The 15,862-nt window shown below is 52.3% G+C and overlaps 1 protein-coding gene across 1 annotated transcript in view; it reads left to right on the forward strand.

Moving 5' to 3' along the window:
- SETD2 (SET domain containing 2, histone lysine methyltransferase) overlaps positions 1 to 15,862 on the forward strand; it is a 51,519-nt gene that overhangs the window by 30,747 nt on the left and 4,910 nt on the right. The window contains exons 13-18 of the mRNA XM_053988741.1: positions 5,984 to 6,032; positions 6,517 to 6,697; positions 9,055 to 9,736; positions 10,573 to 10,707; positions 10,820 to 10,959; positions 11,900 to 12,011. Of these exons, the coding sequence (XP_053844716.1) occupies positions 5,984 to 6,032; positions 6,517 to 6,697; positions 9,055 to 9,736; positions 10,573 to 10,707; positions 10,820 to 10,959; positions 11,900 to 12,011 (1,299 nt within the window). The remainder of the gene's footprint in view (positions 1 to 5,983; positions 6,033 to 6,516; positions 6,698 to 9,054; positions 9,737 to 10,572; positions 10,708 to 10,819; positions 10,960 to 11,899; positions 12,012 to 15,862) is intronic.

Below are 15,862 nucleotides of genomic sequence, written 5' to 3' on the forward strand. Positions count from 1 at the left end.
TTGGAGCTTGGAGAAGCTCAGCTTGGGAATCTGCAGAATTTTGTTGCAGTTGTGGTCGGACCACGGAGTCCCGACACATTCCCATATTTTAGATGTGGATTCTCATCCTCTCTGTGTATTTATTAATGAACCTCAGGTCGTGGTCTGCTTGTAGGGATGGGGTTGGATCTCATGGGCTTGGAGTAATCCCAGCAAATCCACCCCAAAAAAGCAGGATAGTGACACGGGGCTGTGACAATTCGTTTCTCTCCTCTAAAACAACTGTAGGGAAACTGGGAGCTGGGAATTTACCCTGTCCTGGACTTTTTCATGGCTCTGGGAGTTAACTGCCTCTGTCCAACTCTCACCTCATAAGGTGCCACCAAAGCCCACCCCGGATGTCTAAAAGACAAATGCAAGCTGGAAGGGGGATGGATAATTCACCCCCAGGTGCCTTTCCCAGCACACCCAAGCTTTGGAAAAGCCGGGTTCTTGGAGTGCTGGAACACCTGGCCTTGGCTGGGGGGTGGGAGGGTCGGAAACGTCGTGACTTAAGCGCTGTCCTCTCCAGCCTTGCTGATGACCCCCTTGTAATTTCCACCGTTTCCATCCAGCTTCTCCGGGCAGCCAGAGCTGACCAAGGGGCTCCTTTTCTCCAACTCCGTGCGGAAGAAGGGAGAGGACATAGCGCGAAGAGCCGGGAAGATGGTTGGGAAGCTGGCTGATGCATGAGCAGTGTGATAGGTGAAAGGAGGACAGAGGTGGTTAACTCGGGGATGCCGACGTTATTTTGGTGCGTCCATTGCCGGCAATGGACGTCGCTCCGGGGAAATCCCAGCTCCTGGCCTGAAAGGATTAAGTGAGCTTAATTTTTTTCTCTACCTCTACACACAGGACTTGTAAGTCCTTCCAGGGCTCCAGCACTCCGACCCCGTGAGGAGTGCTGGCCACGGCCACACCCCTGGCACGACACACACGCACATTCCCAGTGGGATGAGTTTTCAGCCCGGGCTCGTGGGCGCCGTTCCCGCTCTCCGAGGAAGCGCTGCATGGCTTCTCCCGGGCTGAAAACTCCCTCCCAGTGCCAAAGGCTGGCTGCTGGACACCCAGCAAGGGCACAGGTGGTGGTTCCACGTGGTTCTTCCAGGTGGATCGTGCTCAGGTAAGGCTCCGTGGGCTGATCCGTGTGGAGAGGCCCGTGCTGGAGGTGACACGTGGTGTGATGGCCAGCAGACCTCTTGGAATCACCAGGACATGCCGTAGGGCCAAGCTTGGGAAGCTCTTCCCAACATCCTCTTGAGGGCTGAGGTTGAGTAGCTGAGCTGAGGGACAGAGAGGACGCTGTGGTGCCGCTCTGCCTCACGTGGGACCGAGCTTTGGGAATCTTCCCCCACCCCTGAGGAGGCTCTCACCTTCTGGGAAGGGGCAGCTGGGAGCTGTGGCTCTGAGGATCCACAGGCCCTTTCCTTGCGACTTGGAGAAGGTCTTGGTTTTAGGAAAAACCTTTTGGAAGAGCCAGTCTTGGGTTTAAGTGGTTTTAGTTGGATACTTCTGGCCTTGCGAGCTTTTGCAGCGACTTGGAGCTCAAGGCTGAGTCCTCACCTTGACTTGGACCAAAGTGGACTTTTTTTTTTGCACCCATCTGGGAGCTTAATAATCATGGAATCAGGGAATTGGTGAGGTTGGAAAAGCCTTCAGAGATGATTGAGTCCAGCCATCCCCCAGCACTGCTGAGGCCACCGCTGCCCCCTGTCCCCAAGTGCCACATCCACAAGGCTTTTCAATCCCTCCAGGGATGGTGACTCCCTTCTGCCCTGGGCAGCCTGGTCACTGCTGGACAACCCTTTCCATAAGGAATTTTCCCAGTATCCAACTTGAACCTCCCCTGGAGGCCATTTCACCCTGAGTGGGACATCTTGGGTGACCAAAGGCAACTGAGCTTCCTTCATCCGCTGGGATGATCTTTCCAAGTCTCCTCTGATTTATCCTGGTAAAGCCTCTTGGAGCTGTTCTTGCCTGTCCCTTTCCCAGTGAAGCCATCCTGGAGTGCCTGGCTCCGGCTCCGGCACGGACATCCCATGCTTTAATCAGGAATTTTGTAGTTTGTTCTAACTTGGAGCAAGGAATAGTTGGGGGAAACAATAGGGTTGGGGAGCAGCCAGGCCGTGGTTTGCTGTGGGATCTTCTGGCCTTCAAGCAGGGGTTTCATGGTGTTGGTGCTTCCTCTTGCTCTGCTCCATCCCCTGGGGTCATGTTGGAGCTGCAGGGGAAAAAAAGGAGAGGAGAGAGGAAGGGAGGGAAGAGGATCCAGCCTGGCAGGGGATGGATTTTGGTTGCGTTGTTCCTTAGACAAGTCAACAGAAGTTCACAGAATCATAGGATAAACTCACGGAACTGTTAAGGTTGGGAAAGACCTCCAAGATCATAAAGTCATTCAGGAATGACTGGCAGCTGAGGGACAGATTTGTGGAGAAGGTTCCATCAAGACACAACCTTCCTTTCCCACTGCAGAATCCTTTGAGTCGTGACTCCGTCCTGCAGCTCTCTTCCCTTTCCCAAGCCAAGGCTGGCTTGTGCCTGAGGCTGGACAGCCTCAATCCCATTTCCCCCCCCCTCTTTTGTGTCGAACAGGCTCGTGTCACTTTTCCTTCTGCATTTAATTTTCCGTGCGATCCCTTCAAAGTTGTGCTGGAAGCTCGGGAGCCATTTGGAGCCCGTTAGCGGCGGTCGCGTTGATTGAGGAATTCTGCAGCTCCGAGCCAGCAGCTTCCGTTTCCAAAAATAAAATCGGCTTTTCTTGAGAGTTTCCCCAGCCTGGTCTGACCACCATCTGCTTTTCATGGAGCAATTTGGACAAATCCCTCCGTTTGTTCCTGGTTCAAAGCCTTTGCTGCCTCCATCTTCCCACATGGAATGGATGCTGGAGGCTCCATTGAGTGGAGCTGGAGTTTCTCTCCAACAGCACGGAGCTCACTCCCTGCTCATAATTACCTTGGATTTTGGCCTTCCTGGACTTTTTAGGGCTGGCCACTTTGTTGGGATGGATCCTGGAGTGGGCTCTCCCAATGTCCTGGTGAAGCTAAAGCAAGGCGTGGCAGGAGCGGCAATGCCAGGATTGCCGAGTCCCCTTACTCCAGGTGCTCCTTATCCTCCCTCTCTTCCCACTGAGCCTTTTCCCGGTGATTTCCCATTCCCCATCCTGCTCTTTAATGGGACAGATCTTTTTTAGGAGCTGGGGTTTTGGTGTAGTTTAGCTCTTCCCAACACTTGCGTTGTCCTTCTGCTCCAGGCAGCTCATCCATGATCCCATTCCTTGGTGGCTCCTCATTCCCCCAGGGTAGACTTGTGGGGAATTTTTTGGATGTGCTGCTGTGAAAATGAACATTTTTAGGAGTTTAATGTGGGAAAGAAAGAAAGAAAAAAAACCTGGCAAAACCCATTGGTGATGGAAGGTGATTTTGGGGCTTCAGAACCTGCCCCTGTGGTCACCTCTGTCCCACACGAGGTAGGGAGAGGCAAAGTCATCCCTGCCATGCATAGCTATGGAATTCCGTAGGAAAATAAAATTAAATCCATAGGCTATGGCTGGATGGGGCTTGGAGCACCCTGGCCTGGTGGGAGGTTCCCTGCATGTGGTAGGGGTTGGAATTGGATGAGCACCAAGGTCCTTCCAGCCCAAACCGTTCCATGATTCCATGATTCCATTATATGGATTACATCATTTATAAAGATATAAATCCTCTATAATTATGGGCTCATCCTGCATCCCTCCCTACCCCAAACGTGGAGCTGCTGCTTTGTTTCTTTACATTTCATCTAAAAAACCTGGATTTGGAGTATTGTAGCCCATAGCAAACACATAAATAAAGTTTAAAAACTTTAATTTGAAGGGCATTTCTTGGGAATTTCAATGCCTCTCTTTTTTGTAGATGCACACTCCATGTGGTGTGTTTGGGCTCCACAGAAAAGCAAAAATATCTTTAAAAACATAAAAATCTTGGCCCAAATCCCTTTTTTTTTTAGCCAGCAGCAGCACTTTTGAAGCGGTTTTGCCTCGTGGACAAACCACAACAGGGTTTCTTCTCCTTCCCTATTTTTTTGCTAAAGGAAATTCTCATTTTTAGCCCATCCAGTGCTGGGGGTGGACACGTTGCTAATGAGCCCCCTGAGCCACCCGTTAATTAATTCCCAAACAGCTTTAAAAACTCAAGGAATTAAAAAAAAAAAAAAAAAAAAAAAAAGAGGATATTCTGTAAAATCTGAGAGTCAAGTCAAGGTAAACTCCACATTTCTGAATATGTGGAAGCTTTAAATTCCCAACTGGAGCAGCCTTCACCCCCCAGGAACATTCAAATCCATCTTTTTCCCCACTCTGCCTCATCCAGGGCCTAAATGAAAGGATATTTTAGGGAAGGTGCTCTGGGAAAGCTGGAATGTCAGCACAGCTCCCCAAAACAATTTATTTGTGTTAAACTGAGCTTGTCCTTTATGATTTAATGGGGTTTTTTTTTGGGGGGGGGATGCAGCTGCTGCTCCAGCAGGGATGCTCCATCAGGCACAAACCAGCTGGTTCATCCCATTCTTCTGGAAATAATTGGGAATTCTTGGGAATACTGTATTCCTTCAGGAAGGGAACAGAGCAAGGGCTTGATAGAAGCTGGGATTAAACAAAAAAGAGCTTTTTTTCCCAACCTTCCAGTACTTGGACAGTCAGGAATGCTGTAAAACCTCTGTAGGATCACGAGCATCACTGAGGTAAAATGGGATTTACACTGGGCATGCCAGAATATTCCAATTAAAAATACAACAGAGCATGGAAAGGTGCTAATAAACCTCATTTCTTACCTGGAGGGATGCACAGTTGCTTCCAGTGACATGGGAAGGGCTGTTCCTGCCCACTCCAGGGGGGATTAACAAGGATGTTGTGCTAAACCTGGACTTCAGGGAAGTTCTGATCCTCATTTCCCTTTCTTCCCACGGTGCCATCTCCACCTGGAGTTGCCAGGACCTTTGGGACCATCCAGTGCCACCCCTGCCATGGGCAGGGACACCTCCCACTGCCTCAGGCTGCTCCAACCTGGCCTTGGGCACTGCCAGGGATCCAGGGACAGCCACAGCTGCTCTGGGAATTCCATCCCAGCCCTTCCCCACCAGGAATTCCTTCCCAATATCCCATCTAATTCTACTTCTTTCAGCTCAAAGCCATTCCCCTGTGTCCTGTCCCTCCATGCCTTGTCCCCAGTCCCTCTCCAGCTCTCCTGGAGCCCCTTCAGGGGCTCTGAGCTCTCCCTGGAGCTTCTCCTCTCCAGGGGAACATTCCCAGCTCTCCCAGCCTGGCTCCAGCCCTGCAGCAGCTCCGGGGGCTCCTCTGGATCTCTCCAGCAGCTCCAGGTTTTCCCTGTGCTGAGGGAGGAGCTGGATGAGCAGAGGGTTTGGGGTTTGCTGCTCTTGAGGGCCTGGTGGGTGTTGGGGTTTGACCTCAGCAGCTTCAGCAGGTCCTTGGTCAATGGGGTCACTCAGAGCTGGGCCTGGTCCTGCTGCTCATTTCCCTTGGGATGCTCCCACATCAAACATCAGAGCTTGGGAACATCATGGAAATGTGGCCGTGTCCCTGGGAGAAGCCCAGGGATGGTCCTTGAGCAGGGGGAACAGATGCTGGCCACCAGAGCCAGCCTCACAGGGCCATGGAATGTCTCCAGTCAGAAGGGATCTGTTGGGATCACCCAGCCCAGCTTCTTGCTCCTTGCTGGGTCATCTCAAACTGCCTTGGAGAGACCAGGACAGGGACAACAGGAGCTGCCCACAATTCCACGGAAATCCATCAAAAATCAAAACACCGAGCAGAGGAAATATGTGGAAAGCACCACAAAAACCCCCAGAACTTTCCTTCAAGAGACCCTTTTCTGGTGGTTTCTTGTAAATGTATGATTTATGGGATTCTTGGCTGTTTGGGGTGGTTTTGGGAGCAGCTGCAATTCTGACCCTGCTCGTGGCTTTTCCACAGGAGGTCTATCGCATCCCGAAGAAGAGCCAGGCAGAAAAGGAAAGCAGTGGTAAGTGCTCACCTTTTCCCATGTTTTCCTCTGCTCCCGTGAAACTGCTTCGTTTTCCCACTTGGGAATGTCAAGGGATGTTCTGCCTCCATAGCTGCTCCTCCTGGGAATGGGGAGGATAATCTGAGTGGTGGGTGGGGAGAGATGGGGCCCTGAGGGTGACATGGAGCAACCTAGAATTGCAAACATGGAATTGGTGAGCTTGGAAAAGCCCTCCGAGATTGAGTCCAACCGTCCCCCAGCACTGCCAAGGCCACCAGTGATCCATGTCCCCAAGTGTCACCTCCATGTGGCTTTTAAATCCCTTCAGGAATGAGGATTCCACCCTTGCCCTGTCCCTGGCCATCCTTTTCCATGAGAAATATTCCCAATATCCAACCTGAACGTCCCCCGGCACAACTTGAGGCCGTTTCTAAGAGAGGGGAGCGCTTAATACCCAAATGATAAAAATTCCCTCCCTTTTTTTCCCCTGTTTTCCCAACAGCTGACCGTGGGAGAGACACAGCCGGGCTCCGGGATCAGACCCCCACTCCCAAGAACCCCATCCTGAGCCGAGAGCGGGATCCAGAGCGGCAGAGCCAGAGCAAGGAGAGGAAGAGACGGAGAGATTCCCTGTCCCCTCCGTCCTCGGCCTACGAGCGGGGGACAAAGAGGCCAGAGGACAGGCAAGTGGTGGCAGGGAGCTGCGATATTCCAGGGATCTGCCACATTCCTGGGTAAAACCTCCAGGAAAAACCGTCCTGGAGATCTTTGGAATCCCCCCCCCAACCCCCCCGGGAAGGGAGTTTGCTCCTGGAGGAATCCTGGTGGTGAGATTCAATCCTGGTGGGAGTTGGGTGGTTCCTTGGTGATGGTGGCTTCTTCTCTGGGATAACCTGCACCTCCATCATCAGGTATGTTTTGGGAATGAGGTGGGGAAATGAGGGAAGCCGTGCCAGCTCCTGGACAGAAATTAGGGATCATGGAATGGTTTGGGTTGGAAGGACCTTAAAGCCCATCCAGTCCCACCCTGTGCCATGGGGACACCTTCCACTGTCCCAGGGTGCTCCAAGCCCTGTCCAACCTGGCCTGGGACACTTCCAGGGATGGGGAATCCAGGAATTCCAGGATGCAGCCCTCCTAATACAAAGAGCTCCCTGGGTCCTTCAAAACCCATTCCCTTCTCCTGCTCCACCCCTTCCCACTGTGCTGGGAATTGTTCTGAGCTTGGAGCAATCCCTGCCTGTACAGGAGGGAGCAGTGCCCAAACCAGGATTTCTAACTCCAACACCCCCTTGAAGGAGTGGTTGTTCCCTAAAAACACCTGTAAGGACACCAGTCCAGGGGGCTGTGATCCCAGCAGGCTGCAGCCAGGTCTCCTGCCTTTCCTTGGGAATGCTGGCATCACTGCCGTGGCTGAGCATGCGACTCCTAATGAAGAGGAGGAAAATATTCCATGTCTTGCAGTTCAGAGAGGCTGGAGATCGTGTTAAAGGCAGCAAAAATACCATGGAATTTCCTTTAAAGAAGTCACTTCTCTGTTGTCCCTTTCAAAGCCACTCCATAATTAGGGAACAATTGGTGCCGAGTCAGCCAGACGAGGAAACCTCGCGTTGAGCCGAGCTGGGAAAGTTGGAAACATCTGGATAAAAAATACAGATGTAAATCTATCCCTCTGTAACGAGGCTGGAAACATCCCCAGGAAGTAAAACCTGGATTTTTGGGGTTGTTTTAAACAGAACAAGGGTTTTTTGGGTGAGCAGCTGCTGCTCTGGCTCTTCCCCCTGTGCCGTGTCCGTGTCGGTGAAGGACCAAATTCCTTCTCTGGGAATGTTCTCCCCACTCTGAGCATCCCTCTTTGTTATTCCAAGGATTTAATAAGGAAAATAATCAAATAGATGGAGAAAGGAACGCTAAACCCTCGGTTTCCTTCTTCCCACTCCCTCCATGGCAGCTGCTTCTCTTCCAAACTCTCCAGGCAGTGCCAGGAAAGACTTTAATTAGGGAAATCAAACTCCTCCCGGCAATGAGGTTCCCATTAGCGGATCCTGCAGCTCCTCTGGGAATGCCAGGAAACAGCTCCAGCGGATCTCTTGGTAGCAATGTGCTTTTGATATGTAAATGGATCCCGGGAACACAGAATATATGGAGAATAGCCTGGATGCTTTGTAGAATCCATTATATTAAGGCTGCAAAGCATTTTTCCTTGTAATCCCTGTTTTACCACACTCATAACGTCTGGAAATATCCACCTTTGATCTGAAATTTTCCTTGGTTGGGCTTTGATCAAAGTCCTTAGGCTTTTTTTTTTTTTTTTTTTTCCCCTCCTCCATTAATTCCCTGGAAAAATCCCTCCAGCTGCAGCGCCTTTTGGGATGAAAACTCTTAAGGAATTAAAAAATCCCATCCACACCATTATTTATTGAAGCTGAAGCTGCGGTCTGGGAACGAGCAGAATTCCAAGTGGGAATGTGCTGCTTGTGATTCCCTTGTTCTTTGCTTTGTCTGCAGCTCCCATGTGGGGGTTCCAGATGGGAAAGATGGAATTCTCACCCCAGCACTGGAATTTGGGGGGGAAGGTGCTGCGCTGTGAGTTGCTCCTGTTTGGGAGCCTTTTCCAAATTCCTTGTTTGTCCTGCTTTGGGAAAACGTGGCAGAGTGTTTCCAGCAGGGCCTGTTTGGGATACCCTGCAGATTGTGACCTTTCCTTGGGTTCTCTTGGAGGTATTCCCTCCCTCTCCAGGTATCCTGGAACAGCTCCTCCAGACAGCTTCTGTGGCATCCTTGCATCTCCATCAGCACCAGGCTGACATTGGCCAATCCACTGGGATTGCTCATCCTCTGCCCTGGCTCCCTGTGGATGAGCAAGACTAGCGGCTGTTTCTCTTCAGTTGGTCAAACAGCTGGAAAAGAGGGAATGTTTTTAGGGATTCATGCTGTTGTTGGGCATTCCAAGTTTTCCACTGTCCCTTTTGCTGCTGGAGCCGCGGGCCTGCAGCTTCCTGAGGCCTCACAGCCGCTTTCCCCGTTCCCTCTCCCCCAGGTACGACACCCCAGCGTCTTCCAAGAAGAAAGTCCGGCCCAAGGACCGCAACAAGCTGTCCACGGAGGAGCGCCGGAAGCTCTTCGAGCAGGAGGTGGCCCAACGGGAAGCCCAGAAACAACAGCAGCAGCTCCAAAACCTGGGAATGACGTCCCCGCTTCCCTACGACTCCATGGGCTACGGAACGCCCCACCACAGCTTCATGGGATACCCACCAGGGTACCCCATGCAGGCCTACGTGGATCCCAGCAACCCCAACGCCGGCAAGGTGCTGCTGCCCACGCCCACCATGGACTCCATGTGCTCTCCGGCGGGATACGAGCATTCCCAGACTCTGGTGGGGCACACGGTGGAGCCGGCCCTGAGCACCCCGCAGCCGGTGCCCGTCGTCCAGCACGTGGCCGCCACCATGGAGGTGACCACGCCGCAGTACGTGGCCCAGAGCGACACCGTGGTGCACCAGGAGGCCAACGTGGCCGTGCTGCCGGTGGCCGCGGCCGGGGCGGTGCAGAGCCAGAGTTACGGGGTGTGGGATTCCAGCCAGCAGCCCGCCGTGGCTGTCCAGCAGCCCTATTCCCCGGCCCAGTCCCAGCCAGCCATCTACTACCAGGGCCAGACCTGCCAGACCGTCTACGGAGTGACCACCTCGCCCTACTCGCAGACCACCCCGCCCATCGTCCAGGTAATTCCAGCTGGGAGCGCCCACGGAACCGGGGGGAGCCAGCTGGGAAAAGCACTTGAGTTACTCACCCCGTGCTTCTCTTAGTGGAGCATCTTCTTAGGTCTTCCCAGGGAACTTCCTGCCCAAGAGTAGGAGGAAAGCACATTCCAGGGTGTTTTCCATCTACAAACGGCATAAATTGGAGAGTCCTGGAATCCTGGAATGCGTGGGGTTGGAAGGAACCTTAGAGAGTGTCCAGTGCCACCCACTGCCATGGGCAGGGACGCCTTCTGTTATCCCAGATTGCTCCAAGCCCTGTCCAACCTGGCCTTGGACATTGCAAGGGATGGGAGATACTGAGAACATCCAGGGATGGAGGGTATTGAACACATCCAGGGATGGAGGATATTGAACACATCCAGGGATGGGGGATATTATTGAACACATCCAGGGATGATGATTCCATAGTTGTTGGGCCCAATCGGGAATTTGCAACTTGCAGCAGTATTTTGGTTTTTTGACTGTTGAAGGGAGATTTGTGGATAAAAGCTGAGGAAATGAGTAAAACATGGATGTGGGAGCTCAGCTTCCACTGGCTTTTAGAAGTAGAGTCTGGAGCTACCGGAATTAATGATAGTACAAAAATCTGAGGGTGATATTGGGAAGGAATTCCTGGCTGTGAGGGTGAGGAGGGGCTGGGATGGAATTCCCAGAGCAGCTGTGGCTGCCCCTGGATCCCTGGAGGTGTCCAAGGCCAGGTTGGACGGGGCTTGGAGCAGCGTGGTCTGGTGGAAGCTGCTCTCCTGCAGTGAAGGTTTTTTTTGGGAGCAGCAGCTGAGTGTGATTCCCTGTTCCAGAGCTACGCCCAGCCAGGTCTCCAGTACATCCAGGGCCAGCAGATCTACACGGCTCATCCGCAGGGAGTCATCGTGCAGCCCCCCACGGCCGTCACCACCATCGTGGCGGCCGGGCAGCCCCAGCCCATCCAGCAGGTGAGGATCCGAAGGGATGGGGGGAGGGTTTTCCCGTGGGATGAAGAGCTGCCAGGGCACCTTTGGTGAGCCCTCACTACTTTTCTCTTCATCCCTTCCGTGCCGTTTGCAGCCAGAGCTGGTGGTCACCAACAACCTCCTGGATCTGCCTCCGCCTTCCCCTCCCAAACCCAAAACCATCGTCCTCCCTCCCAACTGGAAAACGGCCCGGGATCCTGAGGGAAAGATCTACTACTACCACGTGGTCACCAGGTGGGTGTGGACGTCACTGACCCCTGTCCCCAAGAGCCACATCCACGGGGCTTGGGGGTCCCTCCGGGATCACCTGTCCAGGGACCACCCTTTCCATGAAGGAGTTTTCCCAATATCCACGCTGAACATCCCCTGGCACAACTTGAGGCCGTTCCCTCTTGTCCTGTAGCTTGTTTTTTTTGGGAGAAGAGCCCAGCTCCCACCTCCATGGGAAGAGACACGATTTTCCCAATGTTCTTCCTACACCTTTCCCATCAGTTTTGGAAAGAACCAGGTTTTGGGTCAATCCCTATGAATTTACCTGAAATTAAAACGAATTTTAAGCTTCTAAAAAGGACTTCTTAAAAATTTCCAACTCCGTGGGAGGTGTGGATGAGGATCCACCTCTGAAGGGATAAGCAGGAATATTTTCTTCCCTATCAGTTTCCTGCTCCTGGCACACATTTCCCTGCATCCATAAATCTTTTCCATCTCCCTCTTGGATTCCTCCCTGCTCCCTGGCACACAGCAGAGCAGGAGACCTTCAAACACCTGGAATTCAAACCAGTGGAGCAGGAATTGGTGAATTGTGTTGTTTGGAAGTCTCGGGATGAGATGAGGAGACCCCGGGGAGCCTTGGTGGAGGCTGAACCTTCCCTGGGCTCTCTGCTGGGATGTTCCCACCTTTCCATGCTGGGAATTCCATCCTGGTGATGAACACCCTTGATCCCACAGTGTCACCGTGGTAGAAAATGGTGCAGATTCCCTTTCTTCCGTTCTTCCTGCTTGGTTTTAACCTTCTCCAACTTGGAAACCTTCAAATTAAGAGCAAGGCCGTGAATTCCATGTGCCAGGAATTCTGATGGCTGATGGAATCTGGATGCCCCAGCTGATGGGATAATCCACGGGCGGGTCCCAGTTTCTCTGAGGAGGTGACAATGGAGTGTTTTCCTTCCTCCAGACAAACCCAGTGGGATCCTCCAACCTGGGACAGCCCCGGGGACGACGCCAGCCTGGAGCACGAGGCCGAGATGGACCTCGGGACCCCCACGTACGACGAGAACCCCATGAAGGTGAGGGAGACAAATCTTTGGGATAGACCATGGCATGGGAGGTCAGCGTGGAGCTGGGAGGTGGCAGGGGGACAGAAGTGACCCCGGATCCCTTGGAGTGGCTCCACTGGCCACACTCAGGGCTCGGCTGTTCCAGCTCGAGTGGGCACCGGACCTCCCTGAAGTTCTGCCCTGGATTCCAGCCTGTGTGTGGAGCTGGCCAGAAAAGTGGGAATGAGGGGGAGTAACACTGAAAAAGGACAAACTAAGGGTGTAGCTCAGGAGCCTTTCCCATACCTTTCTGATTCCTTTTAAAAAGCTGGAGAAAATCCGTGCAAAGTGAGGAATCAATTCTGCTGCTCCGGTGCTCCCACGTTCCCGGGATTTTCCTGGAGGTGTTGTCCATCCTGCAGCACCCAGGAACATCCCACGTGGCTGCTGTTGCCTTTCCATGTGCTGCCAGGATCCCAAGGGTTAATCCCATTCCCAGAACACCTCCGAGTGCTCCAGCCAGGAATCCTGGCCAGTTCACTCTGATATAATTACGGACAAATATTTATCTCCCTGGAAAAAAAAGTTAATTGGAAAATGAGCTCAGAGCTGGCACTCCCCGCTCAGCCAAGGGGCTGTTGCTTCCACAGAGGAATCCAGGGAAGCCTTTTCAAGGATTTTTATCCCTGGATCAGTGTCACAGTTATCCCATGACACTCCCTGATATTCTGAGATCTTGGAGTTGCAAATATTCTTGAAGGATATTGGGATTGAGCAAGAAAATGTCAATTGGAGGTTCCAAAGGGAGATTTGAAGCTGGAATAGCTGGGAAATGCATCCCTGTGGAGGGATGAGCTGAAGTTCAGTGGTGGAGAACAGCTTGGAGATGTTTGGGAAGATCCCTGGGATGGGAATGAGGTGCTGAGGAGAAGGTTGGGCTCTTCTGAGCAGGGAAATCAATCTGTGCTGGTGCTTTCCAGCTTGGGAATTGTTTTCCTATGGAATTCTGAGGGTCTCAGTGCTGCCTGCACAGCAGAGGGAGCAGCAGGGGAAGGTGCTTCCATGAGTGTGGGCTTTTATCCCATTAATTGGGATAAAGAGGAGCCGAGGGCCAAGGTGACCACCCAAGGGCTTCACCTCAGGCCGGACATGAACAGGCTGCTCCTTCCAGGTTTTGTTGTTCATTCCAAACCCAAAATCCCTGAATCCCTCATTCCTAAATGAGCCATGGCTGTGGCTGACCTCAGGCTGAGGTGGTTCCTACTCACTCCAGAGCTTTAATTCCTTTTCTTCTGAGCCAGGATGGCTGGAAGGTGGGGTTTTTCCTGGCGCTGAATTCCCATGGTCGCAGCTCCTGCCTCCAACGCTTCCACCCTGAAATTACAACCACATTCCTTGGATTTTTTACCCTCCTCCCCACCCCACTCCACACCTTTCCCAGATGGATTAAACTCACCCAGGAGGGATTAAACCCACAGCTGTTCCCGGTGTTCCCGGGCCGTGGGGGAGGATTTTCATGGAAAGGCACAAGAGGAGTGGGAAGCCAGGATCACTCTTCCCTTTAAAGCACACTTGAAATCCTGTTTTTCCCTTGGAAAATGGCTTTCCTGAGGGAGTGGCCCAGCAGGAAGGCTGGCAGGGACACCGGGCTGGATGCTGAAGGTTTTGCATCCTTTTAGATGGAAAAAGTTTGGATTTGGGATGAGTTTGTCTCTGCCCCTTGGTTCTCCATGGAAAGGTTGGTGTCAGTGGAGCAGATCCCAGCTGCTGGAAAAGAGAATCCCAGGTTCTCCCAAACGTTTGGCTTCTTGATCCCCTCCCAGGCTGGTTTTCCCCTCATCTTTGTGGCTTCTCCATTCCCATCTCCTCCAGAGGCTGGAAAATAGGGACAGCACCATTCTGGGGGTTTTCCTGTGTTAGTTTTCCTGGCAGCCTTTGGATTATGGGATTTCACTTTGGAGGGGTGAGGGAGGAAGGCCTTGATATGGAAGTTATGATATTAAAATAAGTATAAAATGGAATTTTAGCCTAAAGTTAGGAAGAATTCTCCAAGGAGGAATTGGCACCTTGGCACAAGGAGGAGCTTGGAAACAGAGTTTTCATTTCTCCTCCTCATCCTTCCCTGCCAATTTTGACACCAATTTTTGCCCTCATCCCACATGGAGAGGGGTTGGATGGGGAAGGATTTGGGGATGGAGAAGGGATTGGTAGAGAAGGATTGGGTGGAGGAGAAGGATTTTGGGGTGGAGAAGGGATTGGTGGAGAAAGGTTTGGGGATGGAGAAGGGTTTGGTAGAGAAGGATTCGGTGGTGAAGAAGGGATTGCTGATGGAGCAGGGATTCATCATGGAGAAGGGTTTGGGGGTGGAGAAGGATTTGGGGTGGAAAAAGGTTTGGTGATGGAGAAGGATTTTGGGGGTGGGGAAGGATTTGGTGGGGAAAGAATTGGAGATGAAGAAGGATCTGGGAGTGGAGAAGGATTTGGGGCAGTAGAAGGGTTTGGGAATGACAAAGGGTTTGGGAATGACGAGGGGTTTGGGAAGGGTTTGTGAATTACAAAGGGTTTTGGAATGATGAGGGGCTCTGGAATGACGAGGGATTTGGGAAGGGTTTGGGAACCCCTAAGGATTTGGAAGGGGTTTGGGAATAACGAGGGGCTCAGGAATGATGAAGGGTTTGGGAAAGATTTGGGAATGACGAGGGTCTCGGGAAGGGTTTGGGAATGACAAGGGGCTTGGGAATGATGAAGGGTTTGTGAATGACAAGGAGTTCAGGAGGGGTTTGGGAATGACGAGGGGCTCAGGAATGATGAAGGGTTTGGGAAGGACTTGGGAATGATGAGGAGTTTGGGAAGAGCTTGGGAATGATGAGGGGCTCAGGAATGACGAGGAGTTCAGGAAGGGCTCGGGAATGACGAGGGGTTTGGGAATGACGAGGGGTTTGGGAATGATGAGGAGTTTGGGAATGAAGAGGGGTTTGGGAATGACAAGGAGTTCAGGAGGGGTTTGGGAATGACGAGGGGCTCAGGAATGACGAGGAGTTCAGGAAGGGCTCGGGAATGACGAGGGGTTTGGGAATGACGAGGGGTTTGGGAATGACGAGGAGTTTGGGAAGAGCTTGGGAATGATGAGGGGTTTGGGAATGAAGAGGGGTTTGGGAATGACGAGGAGTTCAGGAAGGGCTCAGGAATGACGAGGAGTTCAGGAAGGGCTCGGGAATGACGAGGGGTTTGGGAATGACTTTGCTGATGGAGCACTGCAGGCTTGGTGCCGGAGCCATCCGGAGCCATCTGCTCCCCATTCCCAGCCTTTTGAAGTGGCAGCCGAGCCTGGGGCTGGAGCAGGAGCTTTGATGTCCCTGCCCCGGCCAAGCCTCGGCCATAAAACCTCCCTGGCACGGCTGATTTACACCCTGTCCCTTTGCTCCTGGGATTTTGCAGCTCTGCCCTACAGCCAAGCACATTTTTAGGGATTGAAAGGGATTTTTTTTTTCCTGTTTTTTTTTTCAGTGTTAAATACTTGTAAAAAGTGGGATTTTTTAAATTAAAAGAAATATTGGGACATCATCAAAGAGCAGAAGGAGAAGGGAAACCTCCCCCGGCTTTCCAAACCTTTAACAAATCCTTTTGCTCTTCCTGTCCTTACAGTCTGGGATGACCTGGATCCCAGACCTCTCCCAGAAAATGGTGCTGGTGCAGGGATGCTGCTTTTCCCTTCTTAGGCTCCAAGGAGATCACAGAGCTTGGGATGGGAGCGTGTGGGAGGTGGGTGCGGATGCAGCGTGGAGGGATGGACTCCGGGATGCAGCTGGGCTGGATTCTACTCCGTTAGTAAATCAGGGATCAGTACTCAGGGAAGCAGCCAGAAATTCCTAGAAAATTCC

Source organism: Vidua macroura, chromosome 1 (assembly GCF_024509145.1).
Source record: "Vidua macroura isolate BioBank_ID:100142 chromosome 1, ASM2450914v1, whole genome shotgun sequence".
Taxonomy (NCBI): Eukaryota; Metazoa; Chordata; class Aves; order Passeriformes; family Viduidae; genus Vidua; species Vidua macroura.